Below are 13,001 nucleotides of genomic sequence, written 5' to 3'. Positions count from 1 at the left end.
TGTGTTCTGTTATGCATATTTCTTAGTTGTGTTCTCATCAACTTGCTTGATTCTTGACAAGATGTCACATATATGAAGTTTAACGTTTATGTTCTGACTTTGAAAAAATTAGTGGAAGCATGAGACCCTGTCCTAGCTCAGAGTGCTGGCGTTGCACACCAATAATTGTGAGAGGCTTTTCTTTCATGAACAGTCGGCCCACCAGAAGCTAGAATTTTTCAAGGCCCCACAAATCGATAAGGTGGACCATGAGCGAAACTATCATTAAGCACCCAAAAGAAAGGCATATAACATCACCATATATCCTGCTAGGATTTCATGGCTACATGGGCCAACAAGTGTTCCATTTGCTTGATCAAGAGGATTTGACTAATTAAAATATTTTTCTTTACTTGGTTAAAGGAAGTCGAGTTCAGTTCGATGTTCAGTCTCGGCACAAAGATGTTAGACATAATTGTGTCTAAGTTTGCCAATGATAAAAGAAGATGGTAGTCATCATTGTGACTTAGACTTGCATCCTGCACAAGAGAGAGACACCTAGGGAGAGCAGAAACCAGTATATGAATTCCTCCTTTTTCTTCCTCTTTGATTGGCGATCTGGGATTAGACATGAAATCGGGAAACAGTCTGGAGCAAACAGTTTTTTACTGAATTATGACAAGTACAGAGGCACATCGTGTGAAGTTTCTAAATTAAAAAGAAGAAAGATTGAGATGAAGAACTAGCTTTGCATGAGAAGTGCATTCTATCTGGAAGAGGAGACTATAATTCTGTCATTTACAAATACGTAGGCGTTTTATGAAGTTTTTACGAGTGCTGAAGACAATCACAGTTTTAACTTGAAACAATGTTTCCGACGCAAGCAAGGTCTATGAATATCTCGCGAGAATCCTGTGATAATTTAACTACAAACGGCCAATTAAGTCTCAAATGCACTTATACTTCACCTGATCTTGTTTAACCCGTCGATTAGAGTAAAATTACATCAAGGTGAATTTTCTTGGTGTCTTGTCCGTGTTTCAGCAGTTTCTTCATGATAGAGATTCAAATTTTGCTGATCCTGCAATGATACACGCCGATCAAATTGACGAGGGAAAATGGACAAACATGCTTCCTGACTTCAACATCTCTAAATAAGGGCGCATCTCCGTATATACATACCAAAAATGCTTTAGTTCGTCTGGACATCTGAACCAGAAAAGCCAAAAAGGCTTCTAAAATTATGATTAGGTGAATAAAGAAGTCTTACATACTGAGCGTCAAATCATGCAACAACTTTAGTCCAATCCGCTCGAATAGTCCGCCTTTGATGATCAAACACTTGGAAAGCAGGCAGTCTGGTATGCCAGTTTTCGGCTAGAAGCGAGCGCAGACATGAAAAGAAACTCATCGTAATTTGACGGGTAGCAACAGATTCAGAAACCAGTCACGTCTTTGCAAGCAAAAGAAAGTATCTGTCGGAGACTAGTTGTTTATGCTTCCTGAATCACCATGGAGCACTGCCATATCAAGGTGAATAAACATATTGAATACAACCAGATCCGTGATCTGAACCGTTTTGCTTTGTCAGACATGAGTGCTTAGAGTATGTTGAGGTTGATCTGAAGGAAATCTACGAATCGGAGTGTCTTTATGATGAAATACTAGGCTTCCTCCAATTTTACAGTCAGGGCCCATCCACGTTTCCACCAGTACTCAATCATTCATTAGTCAGAAGGGTCACATGTCCAACGGAAATGGGAACACAGAAAAGAACCCAAAGAAAGTAAGGTCAATGATCACTCACCAAATTCACATGTGAAAGTAGGAAGAAATCATGTCAATAAAATATGAAGAACTCATGTAAAGAAAAAAAATTTGTGTCCCATCTGGAAAATTCTCGTGCCAAATATTAACTCTGAGAGAAAGAGAGAGAGAGTTCTCATCTCAGAACTGAAAACTGGATTGGATTTAAACCTCTAAAAATGGTTCTACTTTTCTGGTACAGATCAAGTTTAGTTCAGTATCTTAGGTCGTATCAGATTTGGACCGCAAACCGTCCTAATTGAAATCTCGACATGCAAAGAACATGCTATGTTCTTTTCTACATGATAAACCATGGCCACGTATTTTCCATTCTCGTCCAACTCTAGCTCTACAACTTGCTCCGACCATGACCAATTGACAGTTGCATCTTGAAATAACGTTCAGATCCAATTTTGTCCAATATAAATCAAATCCAACCACAAATTTGTAGCAAAAGCGAATCTGGCCACTAATTGTAGCAACTGGCGATCATGCTTTTCATTTCAGACTCGCATTTGCTCTGGGCTTCGACAAAGATGTGCTACCAACTTTCCCAGATCTTTCTGCAGGCTAGCCTTCTCTAGATTGCCACCCATCGTTCAGTCCTTCAGCATTTCTCATTAGCATGACACCGGAGATGAGAGGGACAACCTGGTTAATTCACTGCACATGCGATTCCTGCACCTCCCCTAAGATTTGCCTCTAGGGTCCACCCTACGTTTGTTACTTGCTCAGAAAGGTGACAAATATAATAGAAAAGAAACGAACATGCGAGCCCCATCCAAGTACAAGCAAGTGCTGAAAGAAAAGAATTTTACCTCACAATTCTCACATGAAAGCTTTTCCTTTGTTCTCGTGCTGTGAAAAATTGAAGAAAGTGAAGGCATTTACACGATAAGTTACTGCATCTCCCAAGAAACTTTTACATGAGAAAAAGAAAGGAATACCGAAAAATTATTCACATTTTTTGAGGCTGACAAGTAGCGTATTTTCACCACTTCCGTGTTTGCCCTGAGCATAGAAGCCATGAGGCTGAACATGGTTAAACGCGTATGTGGAAACTGCTACGTGATGGGCAGAAAATGCCCTGATTCCCTCCCCCCAGCAAGCACGCGAAAGGGACAGCCAGACTTGTCGTCTCAAACAGCTGGGAAGAAAATGCAGTCGAACGCAAGGCACGAAATATCCATTTTATCACTAATAAATTAAGTATTTAAGGCGCGAAACCCAACCTTCCACCATAATTGATTATATTCTAAAATATCGTATGAGGGTATCGTCAAATATGAAAAATAACACATCACCCATGGGAAGATGATACTTGTAAACCTTTGGTTTAGTCTGGGAAGAATGTTGTCAACACAAGACCGCCCCTGCTGCTCAATCTGATCCTTAGCTTTGGTTTTTGTTTTTTTTTTTGGTAGCTCTCCTTCTCTACAAGGCAAGAAAATTTGTGCTTTCATTAATTGCTTCGTTGTGTTTTTCTGTTTTTCTACAACCATGCTTCAATAGGGCAAGAGCCGCTCACATCCACACAAAAACATATATGGCTGTCTAGCTGTTGAATTTCAAAAATTTTGCATTCACGAGGCCCACTGCCATGGACCACCCAGTTTCAGTAAGTCTTCGACCAAAACCCTCTGAACAATCGACTTCAAACACTTCAAGGCGCAGTCTTGTCTCCCCGAGAACTACATATTTCACAGTGCTCGGCCATTAATTTTAGACTTTGCATTATGCGTGCTAGGCACCAGTAATGTGGACAACAATCTTGAGAAATCTGAAACCAAAATCCCTCAACTTCACAAAAGCATCAGCAAGTGTCCGTCGGAAAGATGCAACTTAATCCGCCGCAGGGAGAAATCAGAGCAATGACTCTCCAGGGCTCTCGAGGCCAACAGTTCAGCTCCAGGAAAAAGTAATAAACTGGAGTACCTTCAAGCGTTTAGAACAGAGGCCTTTGTTAATTAAAGAAATAACAGCTGGAAAGCTCTCGAAATACTACTTATATCTGTCGGATTAGAATGGCGATTCTACCACAACAATCAGACCTCAGGTTTTCTTAACCTAGTCCGGACATGTGAAGAGCAAACTCGTGTTAGTTCCACCAAAGCCAAATGAATTTGAGAGAGCAGATCTTATCGGCATCTTCTTGGAGCTACCAAGGGGCATGAAACCATCATAAAAAATTGCATCAGCATCAACAAGATTGAGATTCAGTGGAGCAACCCCCTGTATGAACACACACTCAAAAGATGGTAAAAGAGAACTTTATGGACAGCATGCTACTATGAATTAATTTTTTGCCCCACTCGTTTTGGAGGGGGAAATGAAAGTAGAAAACAGGCAAATGCATAAACATGAATAGATAGACACAGGCGCATATACATGATGCATTGCAAGTACTGTAAAAATGGCTTCCACAGCTCCAGCGGCTCCAAGCAGATGGCCAGTAGCTCCCTATAAAAAAGTATATCAGCAAAGCATTTCTTGCTTAAGGTAACAGTGCTGAACTGAAGAAACCAGTTAGATGCTGTGAAATACACCTTTGTTGAAGAGAAAGCTAAAGCACCCGATGACGCATGGTCTGAAAACACAGCTTTGATTGCCTTGGCTTCTATCAGGTCCCCTGTTAAAACACAGAGCAACTAAAGTAAAACATTTGGAAGGTTTTCAGACAAAATGGAGAATTGAAAAGCATACCCAATGGAGTCGACGTGGCATGGGCATTCACATAATCCACTTGATCTGCATGGATTCCTGACTGCATTATATGAAGAAAAGGAACATGTGAGCCAGAGAAATGCCACAAGTAAAGCAGCAAGTCATTGGAACTAACATATCTATGAAGCAATACAACTTGAACATAAACTGGAAAAAAAAATGTCAAGCAGGTCAGTCCTTTACAAGAACACAAGAGGTACACTAGAAGCATTTTTACCTGCAAACAATTAATATATCAGAAATGTTTTTCAGATGGAAGAAATACTGTACTTATCTTCCCATCATAGTGACTGCCACAATAATGGCATAATTACAATTCTGCAAGAACATGAAAAAAAAAATGCTGAAGATCGTGCATGATAACAGCCTTATGAAGATCCAACTTGTGATCTTTCCCCCATAAAGCAGGCTGAAAATACATCGCTCCAGAGTGAACCAGATAAATCCAGAATCCAGATCTGTCACTTTTCTCACATGGCCTTTTATCTGACAACAAAATGCCCGAAAAGACTGGGAAGAAAGGAAGAACCATCATTTGTCACAAGCTTATGATACAAATGGAGGTGAATTACATCCCATAATGCCTTCACCTAGACAGATACTTCCCTTAACCTAAGGGTTTCCCATAGACAGTATGTAAAAGTTGCCTTCAAAGATTCTCACGGTTTACCTAAAATACTCACCATTGCAGGAAGAAGGCTAGAAATTGGTGTTCCTTTCTGCAAAATATCTTTCAAACCAGAATAACCTTGAACCCCTGAGAAGTTCAGCATTTGAAGTCTCTAGGCAATAGCACAAGGATGTCTTGTGGTGTGTGAATGCCTAAAATCAAGTTCTACTTCATTTAGATGCTTTATCATATATTCTCTCTTTCTTTTCTCACTACTTTGAAGGTTGCTGATACTATCAGGTGAAAGGTTTGCACACAAATAGAGATATTTTAAGAGTTCGCTACATTCTTTCAATTTTTCATTTCATACTAATTTGCAGACAGTTACCTTTCATGCATATCTGACCTTTTCTTTTTTCTTCTCCTTTTTGTCTGGGTAGCAACCAATGTTATCCGTATCGTATGATACGGACGCGTATTGTATGATACGTATCATATAGGTCAAAGAAACCTATATGATACATCTTCGATACGCGTGCGTATCGTACGCGTATCGCATGTATCATGCGATACGGGCACCGTATCGCACGATACGTGCGATACACCCCCGTATCGCACGATACATGCGATACACCCCCGTATCGTACGATACGGGTTAAAACACAAAATGTTTTATTTTTTAAAGTTTTAACACTCCTCCCTCTCTCTCTTCTTGTATTTGAAGACTCCAAGAGACGTAGGAGGGAGAGATTTTGCACATTTTCATAAAAAATAACCAAGGATTCATCGATTTGGGAGATATTAATATTATCGTTAAATCATAAAAGATGATAACTATATGTTTTGAACTTATAAAATTGTGATGTAATCTAAGTCCTAAAACTCCAAGTCCTACGACTCTAAGTCTTAAGATTCTATAAAATTTTCAAGTTTAAAATTGTGATGGATGCTTATTATGTTTCTTTGAATATCTAATTTCTTATTTTTGAATGTGTTGTTGATACACATGAATGTTCCTTATGTATGATGATCTTTTTTATATTTGAATACATTTTTCTTGATTTCTGATTTTTTTGTTCATTTTTTCAGATTTTTAATGATTTTTCTCTATTTTTTCTGATTTTTAAATAATTTTTTAAAATTAAAAAATTAATTTTACGATACGCTACGTTACGTTTGCGATACGTTACGATACGGCGTATAGGTCGGCCCGACTGATACGCGATACGCTACGCCTTTTATAACATTGATAGCAACAACAGGGTTAGGCAGGACCCTTCCAGATTATACCAACAGAGCAGCACCTTGCGGCATCTTTATAAGAATTCGACTCAATCAGATGCAGGGGACAAGTCAAAGGGTTTGAAATATCTGCCAATTTTTTGCAGAATGGCCTGACTTGGGAGTGAATCAGCCAATCCAGAAGAATAGCCCATCATATAGCCCAACTCCATAGATGCACCTATAACAAAAAAGAAAGCTAATCACAATATTTGAAAAATTTTAAACACATTGATTATGTTTTTAATTTAGTAAATTTTACATAAAATTTTAGCTATTAAAAGTTGGCTTATAAACTTCAATATGGTTATACAATAAGGAGAAAAAGAGGGCTGCTTAAGTTTTGTATGTATAACTTTTAAATATATATAAAAAGTTCACTTATCACTTTGTAAATGAAAATCGATGGCTAGTAGACATTGTGACAAACAATCACAAAGTTGTAAGGAAGATTCCACTGGGTGCTGGACAGTGCTCAATTTCTTTTGTTTAATGCACATTTAGATTCCCAAAAAAAAAAACACAAACAAAATCCTTATAGGTTTTTTGACAGGAAAAAGAAAAGAGAAAGGAAAAGCATAAGCCCAAACATAAAGCTTGGATCATGCTAAAAGCCAAAATCTCATCATTGACAAAAAAAAAAAAAAATCTACTTGAGACCCAAAAAGAAAGGCAAAGCTGTGAATCCAACTTGACAGAAACCCAAACAAAATAAATCTCCTATATGTTAAAATCCGATTCCTAATGTATTTCATAACTGATTTGTTGTTTTCTGATATGTTCAAATAAGACAACTGATACATTGAAAATTGATTTCTTTTAAAGTATTTATGACTTCATATTAATTTTTAGTTTTTCTATTTCCTATATATTTAAAATACATTTTTTTAAATTTAAAAAATTTCTTTAGTTAACCCAATTAATAAACAATTCTAATTCAATTCAGCCAACTCATTGAAGCAATAGCCTATCCAATTCGATTGATCCACATATTGAGCTCTGAACCCTCTCCAAATTGAAGCTCTTACATCCAAAATCCTAGCAAAGTAGAAGAAGCTCTTGACATGCATCTCTCCTTGCACTTGCAGTTTGTGATGTCCATCATTTGACTAAATAATGTAAATCAGCCATTATTTTGCTTTTAATAGGCATGGATGATAGATTCACTTTTGTTGTAAACATTCTTTAACTGTTTCATAATTGTAAAATATCATGACAGAAGTAACACATGCATCAAATCATCCCATATCTTATCGAACATAAATGTCAGAATCCAAATACAACAAGCTATAATAGTACTGATGCCACAAACAGCATGTGATAATACTCCTATTATCATCAATTTTTGAATAACAAGAAGAGAAAGACCAGAAGTATCCCATAAAGGAAACTCATCTATGAAATATGTAAAAGATACACTACATGAATCATGAACCATCTGCAATACCATAAGCAGAGCTAAAAGCATGGAGCTACTTTTAGCAGAACAAAAAGACGTACAAAAGACAATTTTTGTGGTGCACCATATCATACCTGCTCTAGTGCACGCTGCATGGACAATATAGCACCTTCCCCATTGTCAGGTGGCTGTGTTATATGATGTGCATCACCTAACATGATACAGTAAGCTAATCAATTGCCAAACAAATATGGTCTACAAAATTGAACAAGAACTTTCATTGTAAAAGCTACCTGACATTCCATAGCCTCGAAGTTCCGCATAAATTTTTGCCCCCCGTTCTGTTGCATGTGTCAGTTCCTTCAATTCACACAGGAAGCATAATAAAGATGATAATTACAAAAAAGAAAAAGAAAATAAACATGCATACAGAAAATCAGGTTAATCATTAACAGGCACATGCATGCCTGTCAGCCAATGATCACTCCCATTTCAGTCTTTCAAGTACCTTCCATCTATACAATTTCATCTTCCTATCACCTTTCTACCAATGTAACCTAGTCTTCTCAGCCCCACTTCACGTCTTTCAGATATTGCATCCAAGTATCATATGTAAAGATGCTTGGATTTCAGGACTATCAAGACCCCATGTTGATCAAAGTAGGACTCAAATAATTTGTCCCAAAAGAAAGTATTAAGCATAGCCAATCAGTGGCCAGGCGAAGTTGTGAATTTGGAGAGACATCAGGCAAGAATTGAGTTTTCATCTTACAGGGTATCAACTAGAAATTTTCCCATAAATTATTTGAACTCACCTCTAGAACCATGAGACCACAACCTTCACCAATCCTATATGATCAATTAGAAGAAAAAGTATTAGGTGTAGATCCAACAAAATCAGGAATAGAGGACCAGATTTCAAGAAATTACAAGAAATGGCTTACACAAACCCATCTCGACCACTATCAAAAGGTCGTGACGCCTCTTGTGGAAGCATGTTATACTTTGTTGCCAATGCTCTCGATCTACAATTGAGAATCCATTAACACAACACCCACATGATCCACTAAAGATGATAAAATATAACAAAAGAATAAGGCGAATAGTCAAGGATTGAATGCTCTACAGTAATGAAACAAACAAAAGTATGACAAACCAAAAACACTAATATTTTCCACAACGATCAGAAAATCATGCCATTTTTCATCATCAAAATAGTTTTTTAAACAATAATAACAGGAGAGTGGTATGATGTTTTGAAATATTTTTGAAAAAAAAAATAGTGTTATATTGCTGCAAATGAAATCACAATGTCTTCCTTTTTGGAAAGAAAACACTTATGTTATATGCATTTTTTGTTTCATTAAGTTTGTTTTTTTAAAAAAAAACTATGAATGTCAATAATTTTGGAAAACAATGAATAGGTAATTATTTTGTAGTTTAATCTGGTAGAATTATATTTTGGGTAGAAATAAAATTATGGACAGTTTAGAAAAGCACCGAGGTTAGTTGCTTTTCAATTTTCATAAAAGAGTGCATCACCTGCAAAATCCAGCTATTGACAGAGCATCTATAGTGGACTCAGTTCCTCCAGCAATCATAACATCGGCATCACCAAAATGAATCATCCTCGCAGCATCCCCAATTGAGTGTGCACCAGTAGCACAAGCTGTAACCGAAGCATGATTTGGACCCTGGATTGAAGTTTGTGTTAAAGATTTTATACTAAAACAATTTTCCCAGGTCACTTTAGCTCAGCAACGTATCACACCGTCAGGAATTACAGAAATTCACAATCCCTTACAGATTAATTTAAGTACCTGCAGTCCATATTTCATGCTCACATGTCCCGCTGCCATGTTAATCAATATGCGAGGAATGAAAAATGGACTAAGCCGACGAAGACGCTAAGAAGAAGGTAAAACAAAACAGGGATCAGGTACAATTTCACAGAGATAATGAACCAGTCTGTACAAATCCACAAAGTAAATTATGGAGATAAGGTTAAAATTCAGATACGAAAGCAGGACCAAAATTAAGACTTCAGCAGATTATTATATCTGAGATTCTGAACAAACCTTTTCACATATCAACTTTGCTGCATCGAGAATATCACTGATGCTTCCAATACCCCCACCTATTGAAACGCCCTGGATTATCAAAATTTTGAGGCATAATGCCAAGCTAATAAAAAAATTTAGATTGTCAATAGTTAAGAGTATTTCATTACCGTCCTTTGTTTTTCTTTCCGCTCCTCTGGTAACCAATTTGCATCTTTCAGTGCCTCATCAGCACAACAAAGTGCATAGGCTATAAACCTTGCAATGGATCTCTGGTCCTGAGAAGGAAAAAAAAAAATGAGCGACGGGAAGAAAATTTTTGTGCAAGTGATGACCACACATGGAGACTCTCTCTCTCTCTCTCTCTCTCTCTCTCTTTCCCCTTTCTTTATAATTAACCAAGCAATTTTTCAAATTTGAAGAATTTCTCTATTGGCAGCATCTTAGCAATAAGGCTTGCAACCTACTCACCTAGTGCAGCACAAGAAAAACTCCCTCACCTTTTCTCATATTCCTTCATGAGATACTAGATTTTATGCTCATCAGACAACACTTCCACTAACAAAACAAAGTCCACAACGTAGTGAATTTTTGCCTGATATTTGTCACCAGCTTAACAACATGTACACTTTCCAGTTGGCTAGAGATATTAGTCAGTAAGAAACAGTATTAGTTAGAATTGGGTCAGGAAATTGATCCTAAATCTAAGATAATTGGTATCAGCTACAACTAAGTCAGCAAATCTTTGTTAAGCACAATTTCAATCGTATGAGAGTTCCATTCCATTTCTGCTCGCACAACCTATTGCGTTAAGTCCAACATTACAGATCACCTACTATTACAGGAACAAGTTTAGTACAAGACCAATACTCTACAAGTGATATCAGAGCTTGGGATTCTGCTCTAATATCATCAACACAACAAAAGAAACACCTCATGCAAGCAGACTCAGCCAATAACCCTAATTATCCGCTTGTAAAGAAAAACATGGGGAGAGAGATAGAGAGATAAAAAGATTACCCTGGAATGGATCCACAATTTTTCATTGAATTCACCGTCTGCAGAACCCGTAGGAACAACGGCAGCAACCTTGGATGTCAACTGTTGGAACGTCTGAGAAAGGGTGTCCTGATCGAAATCGTTCATCTTGAGATCCTCCGGTGACAGCACCCGGATCCCGCATTCTCCATTGATCAATCGTTTCCATGAGGTCTCAACCCCACAGCCAAGCGGAGTTACCATGCCTAGCCCTTTCCCCGCAACGTCAACAATTGAATAACCAAAGAGAGAGAAATAGAGAATTAAATAACCGCAGAGAGAGAGAGAGGGAGCAGAACAATTTTCTCAACATTACTAACAAAACACCCAACAAGAAGTTAGGAGCTTACACAGGTACCGAAAACAGACCAGTACAAACAGAACAAACCCAGAAAACCAAATACTCAAAACCTTGAGTGCAAAAGAGCAAGCCAAAAGCACAAGTACCTCATCATAAGCAAAAGAGCCCCCTCAAGAAGCAAAGCCTCAAACGAAGAGAGAGAGTGAGAGAGAGGGGTTACCAGTAACGACGACCCGCCTCTGAGGAATGGGCGGAGGAGCATTGAAGCACTGGAAGGCCGGCGACGAGGAGAACTGCCGAAGGCCGAGAAGAAGGCGGATGACTTTCCGGCGGGCGATTATCATTGCAGGTGGCAGACTTCACTCGACCCCCTCAGATGACCTGCTGCAGAACACTGCGTGTCGGATTGCGCGCCTTTTTTATTTGCAGAAACAGAAGCGGGCGAAATGCTTAAAGACTTGCCGCTCCCAAGTATAAAAGAGCGCGGTCACCCATTTTCCAAGGTCGATGAATGTCTTTTCGCCGATATTTTCATTTTTAAAGGAGAGGAATTGGAAAAAAAAAAAAATATGAAGATGATTAACCTTAGGTTACCAAAAAGAAGCTATCGGTGATCGGTCAAAATAATTGAAAGATTCTACCTGACATTTAATTTAAATATGAAAACGAAGTCTTATAACATGTTAGGATAAAAACTTAATTTTATAAAATACATCAAATTGATTGTTTTTTGTATATCATGAAAAATGTAACATATATAAGTTTGAATAAGCTCACTCAAACTTAAATGAGCTGAGCTCACTTGGCTCGAGCTCGATTCATAAAACTAATTTTTGTTTTTAATTTTAAGGAAGTTTGTTCAATAAACGACTCGAGCTCGATTTGCACACCTATAAATTACACCCACAAAGGGGCCTTGTTCTATACGTCACTAGCCTAAAACATTGAGAAGAATTAGACATCCTTATGTACCAAAAGTAATAAAAACAAACTTAAAGGCATGCCTTGCATTTTACTTACACGACTTAAGTGGACACTAACTTGAGTTGAGTAAATGAGATGAACATAAACTAGGTTTTTTTTTCGTTTTCTAATTTGCATTTGTGATTTTGATTTATTTTCAATAATCTTGGTCTACGTTGAATACATTTGAATTACTTATTTTTTATTTTCCATATGAATTAGCAAGTTGATTATTTCAACTTATAGAAAGTCAACAAATATAAGCTTACGCGCACTAGTATTCTGCATACCCTTTCATGTCGCACGATGATGATTTTTTATTAAATTTAACAATCGGCTATTAAAAAAAAGTGAATCAGCAAGTATTTTTAATTGATCAGTAGGAGTATTTTTGACAATATTTAAAAGTTAAGCGCACTTAGCGAAATTTCATGTGGTGCTTTCAGAAAACCTACAAGGTTAGTCGTGCATACAGGGAATTTCCATTTCTTAATCTTAATATAGAGTTGCAAATCTTAAGGGCTCGGTCATTTTGTGTTGAATCGGATGTGATTCCAGTCCTATTTTGCCTGTTAAAGGTACGACAGCTTGGATGGAGATAGAAATTTTTTATGAAGCGGATTAAATTAAAGTTTCTAAATTTTGACTAGGGTCGAAATAACAATTTTTAAAATTTTTATATGGAATAAGTGAAATTTTTTAAAATTTACATGTAAATTTAAAAAAAAAAATTGAGGTATGGTGAGGTCCAAGCGGGCCCTATCTTGGTTTTGCCCCTAGTCAGCTCTACTCGACTCATATCACGTTTGGTTTGAGGTCAAGTCAAGAACATGACCCAGC

The 13,001-nt window shown here is 37.4% G+C and overlaps 1 protein-coding gene across 6 annotated transcripts; it reads right to left on the bottom strand.

Annotated features, from left to right (window-relative positions):
• Positions 1 to 3,116: 3,116 nt before the first annotated feature.
• On the bottom strand, positions 3,117 to 11,634 carry LOC116255539 (3-oxoacyl-[acyl-carrier-protein] synthase, mitochondrial). 6 transcript variants are annotated; one of them, XR_007573510.1, is made up of 15 exons: positions 11,419 to 11,634; positions 10,880 to 11,109; positions 10,030 to 10,137; positions 9,878 to 9,949; positions 9,620 to 9,706; positions 9,342 to 9,493; positions 8,744 to 8,824; positions 8,615 to 8,648; positions 8,093 to 8,159; positions 7,934 to 8,010; positions 4,489 to 4,549; positions 4,332 to 4,414; positions 4,174 to 4,245; positions 3,823 to 3,943; positions 3,118 to 3,720 (listed from the first exon to the last, which is right to left on the bottom strand). XR_007573510.1 is itself a non-coding variant. In XM_031631400.2 (15 exons), the coding sequence occupies exons 1-14, from the start codon at positions 11,540 to 11,542 to the stop codon at positions 3,884 to 3,886; spliced, it is 1,308 nt and encodes a 435-aa protein (XP_031487260.1). In that variant the 5' UTR covers positions 11,543 to 11,634; the 3' UTR covers positions 3,119 to 3,720; positions 3,837 to 3,883. The 6 variants fall into 6 exon arrangements, 5 of the variants coding, with proteins under 5 accessions (XP_031487259.1, XP_031487260.1, XP_049934095.1 ...); XM_031631400.2 differs by having other exon boundaries at positions 3,119 to 3,720; positions 3,837 to 3,943; XM_050078138.1 differs by having other exon boundaries at positions 3,123 to 3,720; positions 3,823 to 4,017.
• Between the last annotated feature and the right edge of the window lie 1,367 nt (positions 11,635 to 13,001).

Source organism: Nymphaea colorata, chromosome 6 (genome assembly GCF_008831285.2).
Source record: "Nymphaea colorata isolate Beijing-Zhang1983 chromosome 6, ASM883128v2, whole genome shotgun sequence".
Taxonomy (NCBI): domain Eukaryota; kingdom Viridiplantae; phylum Streptophyta; class Magnoliopsida; order Nymphaeales; family Nymphaeaceae; genus Nymphaea; species Nymphaea colorata.
This window is presented reverse-complemented; position numbering and strand designations above follow the sequence as displayed.

Excerpts from the sequence above, each read along its gene's own strand:
- LOC116255539 (XM_031631397.2), bottom strand. The coding sequence starts at position 11,542 with ATGATAATCGCCCGCCGGAAAGTCATCCGCCTTCTTCTCGGCCTTCGG. Across the intron at positions 9,707-9,877 it reads CAAAGTTGATATGTGAAAAG|CGTCTTCGTCGGCTTAGTCC; the intron begins GTTTGTTCAGAA and ends CCTTCTTCTTAG. Across the intron at positions 8,160-8,614 it reads GTGGTCTCATGGTTCTAGAG|GAACTGACACATGCAACAGA; the intron begins GTGAGTTCAAAT and ends TGTGAATTGAAG.